The 14,858-nt window shown below is 48.0% G+C and overlaps 1 protein-coding gene across 2 annotated transcripts in view; it reads left to right on the top strand.

Annotated features, from left to right (window-relative positions):
* Positions 1-14,501, top strand: part of KMT5B (lysine methyltransferase 5B) — a 36,918-nt gene extending 22,417 nt beyond the window's left edge. Inside the window, exons 9-11 of one of the 2 annotated variants that reach the window (XM_035013445.1) lie at positions 3,186-3,382; positions 10,173-10,894; positions 10,940-14,501. In XM_035013445.1, coding sequence (XP_034869336.1) covers positions 3,186-3,382; positions 10,173-10,894; positions 10,940-11,647 — 1,627 coding nt within the window. In that variant the 3' untranslated portion in view covers positions 11,648-14,501. Of the gene's footprint in view, positions 1-3,185; positions 6,841-10,172; positions 10,895-10,939 lie in introns of those variants that run through there. The other variant, XM_035013444.1, reaches the window with a different exon arrangement.
* Positions 14,502-14,858: the final 357 nt, after the last annotated feature.

The following is a 14,858-nucleotide window of genomic DNA, read 5'->3' as shown; positions in this document are numbered from 1 at the left end:
GGATGCCGCACAGAAAATCATGGCCATAAACAAGGCAGTTAAAACAGTAAGCAGGTATTTGTTGTCGCTAATCAAATTGGCAAAATATAAGAGTTATACTCTATAGTGCTGGTGAGGATGTGGAGAAATGGGCACTCATACGTTGTTAGTCGGGCCATGAATTGTCTGGCAATCATTCAAAATAAGTGCACCCTATTACCCGGCAGTCAGTCTCATATGGGAGAATCTCCCCTGTGGAAATACGAGCAATCGTTAGTAAGGATTTGCTTTCAAGAGCAGTATTACCAGCAGTGTTCCTGGTGGCAAACAAAAACAAAAATAAAAATCCCTGCAAGTTTCACTAACCAACAGTGAGGAATGATTGAATGCATCAGGGAATGTTTATTCAGTGTAAAATGTACAGTTTTCAAAACATATGTTCAGTTTAGATTTATTTGTCTATTGCATAATGATAAAGCTGGTTGCTGAGTATTACCATACATTTTGGTTTTGTTTTTCGTTTTGTTTGCTTTTTTAAAAAGAAGCAACTGCATAGACCAGTGTGCAGACCGTGGCAGAGGGGTGGAGGATGACACACTGGCAGGCACCTCGGGGTTTTGGGGGTGCAGGGTGGCTGACCAGCAACTTTTGCTTTATGGACTTAGATCCTAGGATTGTTTTGCTTGTTGCAGCAAAGCTGGAGCACGTCTTACTTGCATAAGTTAGAAAGAAAAAAATCAGAGAAGTAGAGAAGCAGTTGAGTGGTAGAGTTTTACTTTAAAAAAAAACAAAAACCTCTAATTCCAGAAAAAAATAATTCCACCATGATCATTTGTATTTAAGCATAACTTTTTTTTTTTTGAAAGATTTTATTTATTCACTTGAGACACAGAGAGAGAGCATGAGCAGGGAGAGAGGCAGAAGCAGGCTCCCCACTGAGCCAGGAGCCCAGGACAGGGCTCGATCCCAGGACCCTGGGATCATGACCTGAGCCGAAGGTAGATGCTTAACCATCTGAGCCACCCAGGCGCCCCTGTATTTAAGCATAATTTAAATATGGCCCATTTTTCTGGAAGTGAACCAGAAATGTTATAGGTTATGGGGAAAAGGCATGGACTATCTGAAAATACCGTATTACTCTAATTCCTATGAGAAAAAAATCACCTTTGACATCTCTGCATTTTCTTTTTGCACATGTGTCAGTGTGGACTGGAGTGGAACTGCCTGCCTGTCTGGGTCGCAATAACCTGGACGTTTTACCATGATTTCTGACACACTTTCCAAGACCAGAACTGAGGCAGCCACACAATAAGTTTGTTGTGATTTTTCTTTTTTTAAGATTTTCTTTATTTGAGAGCGAGCACAAGCAGAGGGAGAAGGAGAAGCAGACTCCCCACTGAGCAGGGGGCCCGATGTGGGGCTCGATCCCAGGACCTGGGATCATGACCTGAGCTGAAGGCAGACACTTAACCGACTGAGCCACCCAGGCACCCGGTTTGTTGTGATTTTTGCAGAAACGTTCATAAAAATGGAATTCCAGATCTGTTCTGGAAAGGTGAAGGAAGCAGGAATGCTCACCTTACTTACCAGAGATAGGTTTGGCCATCGGTTTAGGTGTGTGGCCCCTCGCTTTAAGAGGTAAGATGGAAGGAAGAGAGATTGAAAGTTTTGGTGTCCCTTAGCTAAAAGTGGAGCACTCGGATTACTGGTGGGGGTGGGGGGAGTAGTTACTTTGTCTTCATCCACATCCTGAAAGGAGGGGATCACATGGGCTCTTCTGGAGGCCAGTACTGCTCCCAGGCTGGAGGGCGCCTACAGTTTTGCTGTGTGTTCAAGAGCTGCTGTTATACGGCTTTTCCTTAACAAGCTGAGGACAAAAAGGCAAGTCAGTGAAGGCAATTTTGGACAAAGATATTTCTTTCTTTTTTTTTTTTTTGTTAAAGATTTTATTTATTTACTTGACAGAGACACAGCGAGAGAGAAGCAGGCTCCCGGCTGAGCAGGAAGCCCGATGCGGGGCTCGATCCCAGGACCCTGGGATCGTGACCCGAGCCGAAGGCAGACACTTAACGGCTGAGCCACCAGGCGCCCTGAGATTTCTCATTTTTTTATTGTAGTATGTAGCGCCTTTTTTTTTTTTTAACCCTCAGTAACTTACTCTCTCAAATTGAGCTGAGTAGAAACTCACCAGTACTCACTGAATAAAGTTAATGTCTGCAAAGTGAGATTCAATAAGGTCGATGAGAGCCTCTTCACGAGCACTTTCACTTCAGAAGAACTTCTATAAAAATGTAAATTATTAGAGTAGGCTACAAACCATTCTTGTCCTGTGAAAAAAGCAAGTCTTTGAATGCCTTTTATTAAGTAACATTGTGTTAATTATGGTCATTCATGTTTATCTTAATAACTTGAAAGAAATTAAACAGTTTTTATTGTTCTAGAAGTCAGATTTTCACTGATGTAGTGTAGCCACCTTACACAGAATTTTAGTTAAGATTTGTTTTGTATCTAACATCGAGTTCTAAGTAATGAATTTATGGAAATTCTCTGGTTTCTTTTTTTAATTCCTTAGTTCTTAATATTCAGCATTGTAGAGGTAAATTGCGTAGAACAGAGCTGGAATATAATTAACAGGTGGGTTATTTAAGCTATAATGTAGACCGGGGCGCCTGGGTGGCTCAGTCGGTTGAGCGACTGCCTTCGGCTCAGGTCATGATCCTGGAGTCCCGGGATCGAGTCCCGCATCGGGCTCCCTGCTCAGTGGGGAGTCTGCTTGTCCCTCTGACCCTCTCCCCTCTCATGCTCTCTCTCTCTCTCATTCTCTCTCTCAAATAAATAAATGAAATCTTTAAAAAAAAAAAAAAAGCTATAATGTAGACCTATTGACTAACCAGCTTTGAAATTGAAGAATTAGTTATTTCCACCTACATGTGGACTTCTTCAGGGTCTAGGAGTTTCTCATGGGCAGTTAATAATCAGTTGATAATGGTCGCAATAATTTGTTATTTAAAATCTAGAGGGTTTTTTGCATTAATTTTATATGCAGTTTTAATTCTCTTGCGAGTCCTAGACTTGGCAGATTTCCAGTGATGATTGAGGCCTCATCACTGTGCCTCCTCTGTTCCCCTGAGGTGGCCATGAGCCCACAGCAACTGACCTTGTAGTGAGTACACTGTCTGTTTAACCTGTGCTGTTTTCTCTTTCAGACGGGGAACCGGTGCTTTTAAATCCAGAGTGGGACTGCCTGCACCTGCTCCTGTTATCAATAGCAAATACGGACTCAGAGAGACAGATAAACGCTTAAATAGGCTTAAAAAGTTAGGTGACAGCAGCAAAAACTCAGACAGTCAATCTGTCAGCTCTAACACTGATGCAGATCCCACTCAGGAAAAAAACAATGCAAGTAAGTAAGGGAGATTGATAAGCATCTCTCTTCTTTTTTTATTATCATTTTTAAGTATTTTCACCCAGTTATCTTGCTAAAGTATGCTTCACTTCAGTAGTTTTGATCTTTTAAATATTGAGAGAAGCTCTGGGACTCATGTGCTTCCGCAGCACTGCAAGGTTCTAGAAACGATCTGAGCACAAAAGCAGTCTGTATCCCGCCTCCAGATTCAGTCCTGTCCTCTAGACTGAACTGTCTGCTTTTCTTGAATTCTGGTAACTGGATATTACATTCTTCATCATGTGTTCCAGGGTCGTCCTGTGTTTGAGAGAAACATTTTCAAGGTATTAGTTTGGCTGTCGTGATGGCGGTAGGTCCTACAGGAAGACGAAGGACTGGGTAGAGGCGTAGAGGCACGTACATGTCCCTGCGCCGAGCCAGTCCGTTAGCACGCGTGATGACAGCCTGGGCAGTTCATAGCTCTGGCCTCAAGGCTTCCACCTTTTTACCGCTTGCTTGCCCTTTTCAAACTGAACTGAGCCCGTTCACCAAACCACCAGTTACCAGACTCAGAGTTGTGATAGAGGAGCATTTCGAAGGTCGCTCCTACTGTGACGTGGTGCATTAGCCACCACTGAAAGCAGCAAGAGAGGTGAAAAGAAGAAGCCAGCATTAAGATACGAGTTGTGCGTGGGGGCAAGACCGTATGGAAACTGGAAACAGAGAGAATGGAGCATAAAGAGGAAAGAAAGCGAAGCAAGCCTAGCCGGGCAAAAGGAAACGCGTCATGTTTGTGGAGCTTTGAAGTCCTGGGACCATGCTCATGGCTGCCGGTTTCTTCTGGGTAACACCAGTTTCCTCTCATTGCCACTAAAGCTGTAGGCTCTTTAGTCTGACTTGTTTCTGACAGGAATAAAGTTTCAAAGTTTTGACTCGGTGATCCCTAGGGACGCCCGTTTCAGCACGCCAGGTGGCCGTAGGTACTTGGCTGAGCCTTCTGAAGTTGGGTTGTTTGAGGCTCCTCTCCCTACCTTCAGACATTTGCAGCCCAGCACGGTGCACCCCTCCCCTGCAGAAAACCCTGGAGAGAAGGGAAGGCCTCTCCCATGATGGTGACTGTCACTGCCGTGAATTCCTGCATCCACCTGCTGCTGGACGGTCAGAGGCCAGGTGCAGCCCCGTAGTAGAAGAGCAGTGCTGTGTTCCTTGTCCAGTCTCTCATGTCCCAAGTGAGCAGAAAGAGCGCAGTTAGCCCGTCATTCACTGTTGACTGTTGGTTCTAATAATAAATGGAACATAATCAACGTTTTGTTTTCGGAGTCTGGTTCCTTGGTGAAACTGGAGACTTGTGAAGCCCGGTTTAGAAATATGTGCATGAAACACTACAGAGCACGGACACGGCCACCACGCTGCCCACACCGGATGGCTCTGACACGGGGGGCATTAACTCCATTCCTACTGTATACATACCGAGTTCAGTACACCATGGAGGCTAAAAGAGCATAATGTGTAGGTAGTTTGTGAGAGTGTACTGACTACTGTGTGACCATCTAGGGAATATTTCTTAGTAAACCAAATACTTAAAGCCTGCTAGTTGTTGGAGAGAGACAAGATGGATGAGACTCAGGCCCGTGCCTCAGGCAGCTTACGCCTTAGTGCCGGGATCCGACAAGTACACAGTTACGCAGAGCAGACTATAAATGCCATTGCTCAGGTTCAGAGCGAACCAGTAATCCCTTTGAGCTGTGGTCTCAGCATCACTGAGCAGACATGCAGCACTTCCCAGTGATGGCTGATGGGAGGGGGCTGACTTTGTTCAAATTACCTTTCTGCAGGATTATGGTTTTGAGGACTTGGAGGGTCGATGGAGCTAACTTTGAGGGCCGTGTGTAGAGTTGACAGATGCGGCTCTGTGCTCTGGAGGAGCGAGAGGCTTCTCACCCGTCCTCTCTGAGACCGCCCTAGACGAGGTCCCCTTCATAGCACTGCTCTTGCAGGCCCCCACAGGTATTCTTTCAGATGGGATTTCTTTTGGTGTCTGTGTCTGGACCATAACCTACCTGTTTGAAAGAAAGACTCCTTGAGATCGCAGCTGGTAGCAAAGCCAGGGCTGTCCGGGCGTCTCCCAGAGGGGGCGACGTGGTTGCGTCTGGATCCGGGGTGCTTTCTCCGTGCGTAGCTGCCATCCTCACCCTGCCGTGCGTTTAGAATTCAGGGGGCAGAGACTGCTTGCTTTGAACAGCTTGTATGTTCTCTTCTAAAGAAACATTTCTGCCTGGTTGGGAGAAAAATTATTTCTTCTGCACAGATTTCTTTTCTGAAAGGTGTCTCAGGAGCCCCAAGTTGACTGTTGGCTTTAGCATCTGGAAAGAGGAGACGAGATCATTTTCACAAATTCAGTCCACAAACCTGAATTATAATGCCGTTATGAGAAGATTGTGGTGTTTTAGGCCTCTGGTGCCTCAGTGGCTGGGCCACCCCTCCCCCCCCATAGTCGGTGCTGTGATACGGGGTCTGAGTCATGCCAATGCCACAGATTGTTGTGAGACCCAGAAGACAAGGCCGGTGGAATAAGTTTATCTTAACTCCGGAGCGCCTATCCTAGAGATAGTGAACTGGGTCACCCACTTGTCACTGGGAGCTGTGTCAGACCTCACTGTGGATCTGAACACTCCTTGCTGCTGGGCCTATAGGCTACTCCGGAGTCCTTTCCAACACCCTGTTGCAGGCAGCCACTGCCGGTCTGTGCTGGTCACGTCAGATGGAAGATGCTTGTTGTGCCTGCCAAACTTGAACTGAACTCTAAAGTCCTACTCAGGGTTTTCTGGATCTTCACGCTCTGAAGATGCCAGGCCGTGGATGGCCCTCATGTTCCCTTGGTTCACGTTGATAGTGTGCATTTCTGGGGCTTTTCCAGTACAGAACCCAGCCTGAGTGTGCGGGGAGCTTTGCTGTTGTTTTGCTGTTCTTGTACCTGCTGTAATTCTCGAGGCCCACGCAGGGCTGCCTTGCGATTCGGAGGACACCATGAGATGGCAGTGAGGGCCGTGCCGTGTGGGTCCTGTACCCCCGGGGGCAGAGACCCACACTGTGACTCTGTGGCATACTTAGTACAGTGGATCTGGAGCCACGGATCTCACTCAGTCCAAATCCCCCATCTCTTGCCCTTACCGGTGGACAATCTTAGGCGCGCTTATCCATACGCGCTTGGTTGTCACATGGATTTAGTAGCACTACAAAGGATGCATGTTAGGATTGAGATCATACTGATTGGGCCATTTTGCACAGCACCAGTGTATAATAATTGCTAAGAATGTGTATCTCCACCTAAAAATACTGTCTTAGGTTTACGCCGCCAGGCAGGAGAGTTGTCCGTGGTGTAGCAGCCTGGAGGCCAGAGTGGCCACAGGTGTCCTGGTCTCCACCGAGTCAGAATCCTCAGTCTCTGGACAGACTTCCATTAGTCTGCAGCGTGGCTCCTGTCTTCCTCCTTAAGCCTACCGTCACTATCCTCCTGAACCCCAGAGGACAGTGTAGACCAGTCTGGGAGAGTAGAGCCCTTGGCGCCCATGGGGCTCCCATCTTAGTCACATTCCTCACATTTCTCTTGCCCAGTTTGTCTCAGTCTTTTCTGACCTTTGACTTGAGCATACCTCTTAGCTGGGCTTTTTTTGAGATACTGTTTTTAAAACAAAAGACTAGACTGACCAATACATGAACATATGTAAGTGAGATCTCTGTGTTGAAAGAACACATAGCATCGAATACAGTCTATTTTGTGGAGTTTAGAACACAAACACAAGTGCTTTGTCAGTCGTTCACTGCAGTCGGCTAGCAAGGAATCCATTGGAAGCAGGGGTGGATTCAGAATCCCCATAAAGTGAGACTCAACCTGATGGATTTAAAATATGAGCCGGAGTAAGGATAATCTCAGGTGCTCTGAAAATACAGAGGGAAGGAGACCTGTCATTTGTAGGAAGTCATGAAAGGCTCCCTGAGCGAAGCATTTCCTAAGCGGAGTCTTAAAGGGGGTAAGAGGTTGGGCAAGTGAAGCATGTTCAGAGCAGAGGGAGTTCACGAATGGAGAAACGGGGACGAGCGTAGGACTCGAATAAGGAAAGTGTGTCATGCATGGCTAGAGTAGGGGCTGGGAAGGAGGGATATGACCACTGTTTAGAAGTTTGGATTTATTCTCAGGGCACGAGGTTATTGGAAGTTTTGAAGCCCAGCAGTGACATGTGGCACTAGGAAATTCACTCCGGCCACAGGGTAGAGAACGGGATGTTGGGGAAGCAATGGGAGGGGTGAGGAAAGGAAGGGGGGGAGTCGAGTTGTTGCCACGACTCAGGCAGGGGACTGTGAAGCGAGAGAAGTAGATGGCCGCAGGGGCGCCGCAGGAGTGGGCTCCACGGGACATGTGGCCGACTGGGTGAGGCAGTTAGGGAAAGGCCGGGATGACCTCCCGCTGTCTGCTTGGGCAGCTAGCTGGGTGGATGGTGGTGGTACTGAGCAGGATGGAGAATGTAGGAGGAGGACAGCCGTGAAGCTTGATGGTGAGTTCAGTTTGGGCCCGTTGACTGTGATGAGGAGTCCATCCTCAGGGGAAGATCTAGATGCCAGCGGGCATTTGGTGATTCGGATCTGTAATCTAGGAGGGAGGCTAGATGAAGTGGCTCGGGAGCTGCCAGTGCATCAGTGGTAAGAGCCATGCGGGGGGGCGGGGGGGGTGCCTGTCACCCATAGAATGTGTAGTTTCCAAAGGGTCTAGGACAGCAGAGGCCTGAGGAGCGCAGTCGAAGGGGCAGATGGGAGGGCAGGAGAGAGTGCCCCTGTGGGCAGCCAATGGGACAGGAGTTTTCAGGAAGAAAAATGGTTAGCAGTGTCACATGCAGAGAAAGGAAGAGGGAGAAGGGCTAGAGAGTGCCTGCTGGATTTCATGACAAGGTCTTCCAAGATTGGAAAAAGGCCGTCTCGTTAGAGGGACAAGCCGGATCCAAATTGCAGCGGGATTGCTGTCCAGCATGTGGTGTGTATGTTTTCGTTGTGAAGGGGCAGTTGCAGGTACAGAATGAGAACAGGATGGCAAACGGCAAAGTAAGGCTGAGAACCACTGATTTTGGTCATAGACTGGTCCTCAAGGAGCCTGGTCTGAGCCAAAGGACTTCACAGCCACATTTGAGAAAGCCAAGTGCATTTACATCAACAAGCACATCTATTCAGTGTACCTTGTAGGAAGCCTTGTGAGCATGAAGAAATCCTTTAACAAAAGAATGCCCTGTGCAGCCTTGTATTTAAAAAAATAATTTCCAGCTAGTTCTGTATAATTCCAATTCATGCTACATCAGTTGTTCTCCAATTGAACGGTATCCAAACCACGGCTCCTACTATTCTAAAAATAAGTGGCTGCCTTGGGGTGGTAGCCCCCATGGATAAGCACATTCTTGGTCCGATCAGGGGATCTCACTCCTGGGAACTGTGTTGGTTTGGGTTCCCCAAAGCCATTTATGAGACACCCTTTTTGAGTATAGAGCCTTCTATTCTTGGTGGTTTGATATTTTTGGAATGCTTGTAATGCATTCTTGCTCTTCTCTCAGTAAAAACTAACTAATGGTAACTTACTTGCTTAGCCATGCAGAAGGAACAACAGTCGCCCTGGCAGCCCTTGGGCATGTCGGCGGCAGCAGTCTTTGTCGGGCAGTGTGCTCGGTTTACCCATAGTCGCTTTTTACTCTCCCTGTTTTCTGAGAGAAGTGGGGAGTATCAGTTTGGTCATCTCAGCTTCCCTAGTGAATGACTGAAAGGGCTAGTTTGATGGGGAAGAGGTTTTCAGGTGGGAGCCGGGAAGACTGAGTAATTGAGAGATGGATTCCTGTAAAACACTCTACATACAGGTCCCAAATGTCAATGGAGAGAAAAACATAAAGACAACAGAAAGCCCCTGGTAAGGTCATGCTCACCGTGGAAGCAGCTTAAACTTGAGTCACCTGTAAGCCTTTTGAGACTCTGGTCAGCGGTCCTGTTGGTCCTCAGGTTGGCCGTTCCCTGTGGGGTCATCATAGGCTTTCTGTATGCTCGTCCTGAGGAAGTTGGGTCCCCCTTTGTCCCAAGAGTGTAACTCCAGCAGCATGCTTCTTCCCGCCTCAGTTTGATTGTTGGCAGCAGGTGGTCCCTGGAGGGACGGGGCCAAGTAAGTTCTGCCGCCCTTGGAAGTCTGCTGGTCCTCACGGAGTGGGAGCAAGAACTTTGTGGAGTGCGGTTCGTTGGTGGAAGTAACAATATATGGTTCTTTGGGTCTCTCTGGCTTGTTTGAAGTCATTGTGATAGAGTGTCTGTTAGAGCTCGTTAATAATATATTTCTGTTCTGTATTACTGGTCGAGTAATATACTTCCTTTGAGTTAATGAGTAATGGGTTTTAGAAACCTATTTTGAATGATGATGTTAAGAATTTGTGAAAGAAAAATCTGATTTTTCCTCAAGTTTACTTCAAATCTTCTATGTGGTAAGAGATTCGGGACAAGAAATACTGTGGACAAGTATCGCGGTAGATTACGGACGAGCTCAGAGTGGAGTCCAGGTCCTTGCTGTGGGAAACGCATAGATGCTCCATAAATCGGAGGCAGCAGTTGGGAAGTTACAGGAGGGTGGTGTGGGGTGCCCGTGTGCGGGCCGAGACCCAACGGGGTCCATCTTGCACGTGCGGGTAGAATGCGAACCTCTCATAGCTGACAGGGTTGGGCATCGTTGTGTTGAGCACTCCTGTGTTACCAAGGCTGGTTTTCATCCCTTTTTTTTTCTCCTTAATTGCAGCTCCTAACCGAAAATCTTCAGTTGGTGTGAAAAAGAACAGCAAGAGCAGAACACTGACGAGGCAATCTATGTCAAGACTTCCAGCTTCTTCCAACTCTACCTCATCTAAGCTAACTCATATAAATAATTCCAGGGTACCAAAGAAACTGAAAAAGCCTGCAAAGCCTTTACTTTCCAAGATAAAGTTAAGAAATCATTGCAAACGGCTGGAGCAAAAGAGTGCTTCGAGAAAACTCGAGATGGGAAGCTTAGTACTCAAAGAGCCCAAAGTAGTTCTGTATAAAAACTTACCCATTGAAAAAGAGAAGGAGCCCGAGGGGCCAGTTCAAGCCGCGGCCGCCAGCGGGTGCTTAACCAGGCACGCGGCGCGGGAGCACCGGGCGGGCTCCGGGCGAGGCCCGGCGCCGGCGGGCGGCGCGCCCTGCACCCACGCCACCCGGCGGTCGGCGCGGGCGAGGCTGGCTCCGCGGGGGCCGTGTGGCAGCCCGCGGGAGCCCGGCGCGCCCGACGGCCCTGCGAGCGGCTCGACGGGCGCCTGCCCGGCCAGCGGCGAGCGGCCGGCGCCCGCGGCGGCACAGAAGCGGGAAGCCAAGTGTCAGGGGCGCGACAGCAGCGCGTCGAGGAAGAAGTCGCGGCAAGGGAAGCCGGCGAACCCGTTGGCGAGGGCCGAGGAGCCCGCCGCCGGGCGCCACTGCCCGGGACAGGCCGGCGTGGCGCCCGAGGTGCTGGCGGCCCGCTGCGAGCCGGCCGAGCGCCGCGCCCCCGAGCCCGAGCCCGAGCCCGAGCCCGAGCCCGAGCCGGCGCCCGGCGGCCACGCGGACTGGGCTCCCGCGCCCGGCGGCTCGGCGGGCGCGTCCGAGGGCTTCCGGCCGAAGGGCGGCTTCCGAACTGCGAAAAGTAAAAAGAAGCGGCGGATCACGAGGTACGATGCGCAGCTGATCCTGGAGAATAACTCCGGGATTCCCAAACTGACTCTTCGTAGGCGCCACGACAGCAGCAGCAAGGCAAACGACCAGGGGAGCGACGGCACGAGCGCTTCAAAAATAAGCATCAAGTTAAGTAAAGACCACGAAAACGACAACAATCTGTATGTAGCAAAGCTCAATAATGGCTTTAACTCAGGGCCGGGCAGCAGCTCCACGAAGCTGAAGATCCAGCTGAAGCGGGACGAGGAGGGCCGGGGGCCGTGCGCCGAGGGGCTCCGCGAGAACGGGCTGTGCTGCAGCGACCCCCTCTCGCTGCTGGAGTCGCGCGTGGAAGTGGACGACTACAGCCAGTACGAGGAGGAGAGCACGGACGAGGCCTCGTCCTCGGAGGGCGCCGGGGAGGACGAGGACTACGAGGAGGACTTCGAGGACGACTTCATTCCTCTTCCTCCAGCCAAGCGCCTGCGGCTGATCGTCGGGAAGGACTCCATAGACATTGACATTTCCTCCCGCAGAAGAGAAGACCAGTCCTTGAGGCTCAACGCGTGAGCTCTCGGGCTCCGTCCGGCCTGGGAAACCTCCTTCAAAGAAGTAAAAACAAATTCCAGTCAGTTATGCCCCACCCGAGACGTTCTAGCGGCCGCACCTCCCTTCTCTCTCCACTTAGCAGCGTCATACTGTAGAAAGTGTACAGCGCACTCTCCCCAAGTCTGATTTGTGCACATTTTTATTGTACTTTTTAAATAGCCTTCTTAACGTGCAATTCTGAGTTAGAGGGAAAGCCCCGTTGTAAAATAAAGGCTCAAGCAAAATTGTACAGTGATCGCAACTCTCCACACGGGACGTTGAAAACAATAATGTGGCTACGCAATTTTCTTTTCCTTTTTCTTTCTTTCTCTCTTTCTTTTTTTTTTTTAAACCAAGAGCATCAACTGGCTCTTTAATATATGACTAAAAAATAATTTAAAACAAATCATAGTAGCAGCATATTAAGGTTTTCTAGTATATGCTAACATCACCAGCAATGATCTTTGGCTTTTTGATTCCTTTGCTAGATGTCTCCCCCTCGGAGTCCTGTCGGTTTCACACTGTTTGCTGGCCCAGGTGTACTGTGTGTGGCCTTGCTTAAAAGAGCAAACCATCGGTTGGGAGTCGAATTGGTTTCTTTAAAAAAAAAAAAAAAAAGTACAATTACACGCGTGACCGCTAACTTTCCAGTACATTATATGTACGAGGGTAGCAGTGTGCAGGATGAGTTCCAATTCAGCGTATTTATTGCTTGTCATGTAAATTAAAGACCTTGTATTTAACACTTTTCAATCCTTTTAGATAAAATTGTTCTTTGCAAGAATGATTGGTGCTTATTTTTCCAAAACTTTGCTGTGAACAATGTGATGACAACAAGCAACGTTTATCTAATGAACTACAGCTCTCTTAATTTGGGTCTTCACGGTTTCTGTTGCACTTGTAAAATGCTACAAGGAATATTAAAAACTCTATTCACTTTAACTTATAATAGTTTATGAAATAAAAACATGAGTCACAGCTTTTGTTCTGTGGTAACCTATAAAAATGTTTGTCTTTGAAATTCAATGTAAAGAACTGAAAACAATGTATATGTTGTAAATATTTGTGTGTTGTGAGAAATTTTTGTCATAAGAAATTAAAAGAACTTACCAGGAAGGTTTTTAAGTTTAGAAATATTCATGCCAATAAAATAGGAAATTATAAAATATATAGATTTAAGCACTGCATCAGTGGGAGTTCTTGGCTTATGTTAGTTTATGTATGAAAATATCAAAGATTTTTTGACTATATTATCAGTTAAGCGAAAAGAGGAGTCAGATTTAATTTGTTTTTTTTTTTTAAGCACTTTGAGAAGAGAAATTAATTTTAAGTAACTTAATGAGCAAATTTTTGATTACTACTTTATGTTCAATACCAACCTTTCATTTCTCTGGATTATTTTACAAATCATTGGACAAAGAATTTGGGAATATAAAGCTGTAGCAGGTGTTTGACGCCAGTGGGTCTCTCTTTCTGGGAAATGTGTACATGTACTTTCAGATACACAGCGTTCCTGAGTAAAATCGATTTAGGGGATTCGTGTAGTGTCTATCGAAAAGTAGCCCATGTCTTAAGATAGTGAAAGGAATCTGCCCGTGACGAAAAGTCCAGTGGAGAAAACCTCGATGCTTACTGTTGTTCCCAGGTGATTCCTGCCGGTTTCCAGGTTCTGGGGACACCCTTTAAATTGAGTCCCATGAAACGATTGCCAGTAGGGTTCCACGTAGAAATTAAGAATATTCATAAAAGTGTTGGCAACGTAGAGTTCTTGTTTCTCCTCACGTTCTTCAAGGAGTTACTTGTGTGGTCTTAATGTCGCCTCATTCCCGTCTGTCCCGTGCAGGTCAGCCCCTCGGGTAGTGGTGTGGCGGCCCCCCTCCCCCCGCTCCGCAGGTGGTTCTCCCCCTCGCGAAGCAGGACGGCCCCCCCGGGCTCTGTCCCGAGGCCCTCGGAGCGCATTGCGGACCACGTCCAGTCCTCACGTTGTCCCTCGGAGGAGTGTGAGACTCGTGCCATTAAGGAAGGTCGAGCATAGACTCGGTGTCTGGAAAGTAGCAGAGAGCGGTGGGCCACCTCTTTTCACTCCCGGCCTAGCGTGGGGCGTGTCGAAGAGGTTCAGAGCCTCAATCTCGAACCGTCTCCCGGCATGCCAACAACAGCCATTTCAGGAATCTCCATCTTAAGGAAAAAGTCACAAAATCCCACATTTCCCACGTTTCTCCATTTTTAAGCTTAATTTTAGTAACTTATTTATGTTTGTGTTAACTTGATTGCGGCCTCGGCTTTTCGAGACTGACCTTCCCCGTGGGCCCTAGCAGCGGGGCCCGGGGGCGTCCCCGCCTCGGGAGTCGGGGTGCACAAGCGCTGGGCAGCCGCGGCTGCCGCCTTCCAGGGAAACCTGATTTCCGTTTTTCCAGGTAGGGGCCTCGGAGCTGCTCGGGCTCCACCGTAGAACTTCACCGTGTGGAATGGCGAGAGCCACACGCGGGTGACCACTTGGAAGAGGTTGCGTTCCATACAACTTTGAGCTTGAGCTTATGCAATGATTCGTAAAGATTCTGGCATTGTAAGAATTAGGAAATGATCATAAAAATACATGTAAAGTATTCAATTTTCAATCATTTTTCAAATTACTGTTTTAAATTGTTTTGCTGAGTTGTAATACCTTTGAGATACAATGTATTCCTTGTACTGAAAGAATGAAAAAAAAAAGGACTTTTTCAGCATTTGAGGTAAGTTCTTTAACGTTTCATTAAAAACATTTTTTACAAATATTTTGTACATGCACTTGGAGTATTGAGGTTAATCATTTTAATAAATTCGGAAATTAAAACAATTTGGCCGGTGTTCGCTGTATCTGAGAAGAAAAGATCGAAGTGGTGCCTTTCTCCACAAGGCTTTCATTTCAAGTAGAATTTGTAAAGTCGAAGGTTCGGAGGCTTTCCAGCATCTGCGGGTGGCGTGGCCCGCGCCCCGGCCTCCAGTGGCTTCCAGGGCCGCTCCTTTTGTCGAAAAGACAACGGGAAAGCGGTCCTTGTCTCACGGAGAGGCTCCTCTCAAACCACACGGCCCTCCAACCCCACAGTATGCAACTCCCGAGCACTGGGTTTCTGCCCTCGCTGAATGGGGCGAAACTGGCCTCTCTGGGGCTGGCGTGGGTCCTCTGTCCTCCCAGTTACTGCAGCAAAACCTA

The sequence above is a fragment of the Mirounga leonina genome, unplaced genomic scaffold, assembly GCF_011800145.1.
Source record: "Mirounga leonina isolate KUSES-001 unplaced genomic scaffold, KU_Mleo_1.0 Mir_166, whole genome shotgun sequence".
Classification (NCBI taxonomy): domain Eukaryota; kingdom Metazoa; phylum Chordata; class Mammalia; order Carnivora; family Phocidae; genus Mirounga; species Mirounga leonina.
Note: the sequence above shows the minus strand (reverse complement) of the source record. Positions and strands in the feature narration are given on the sequence as shown.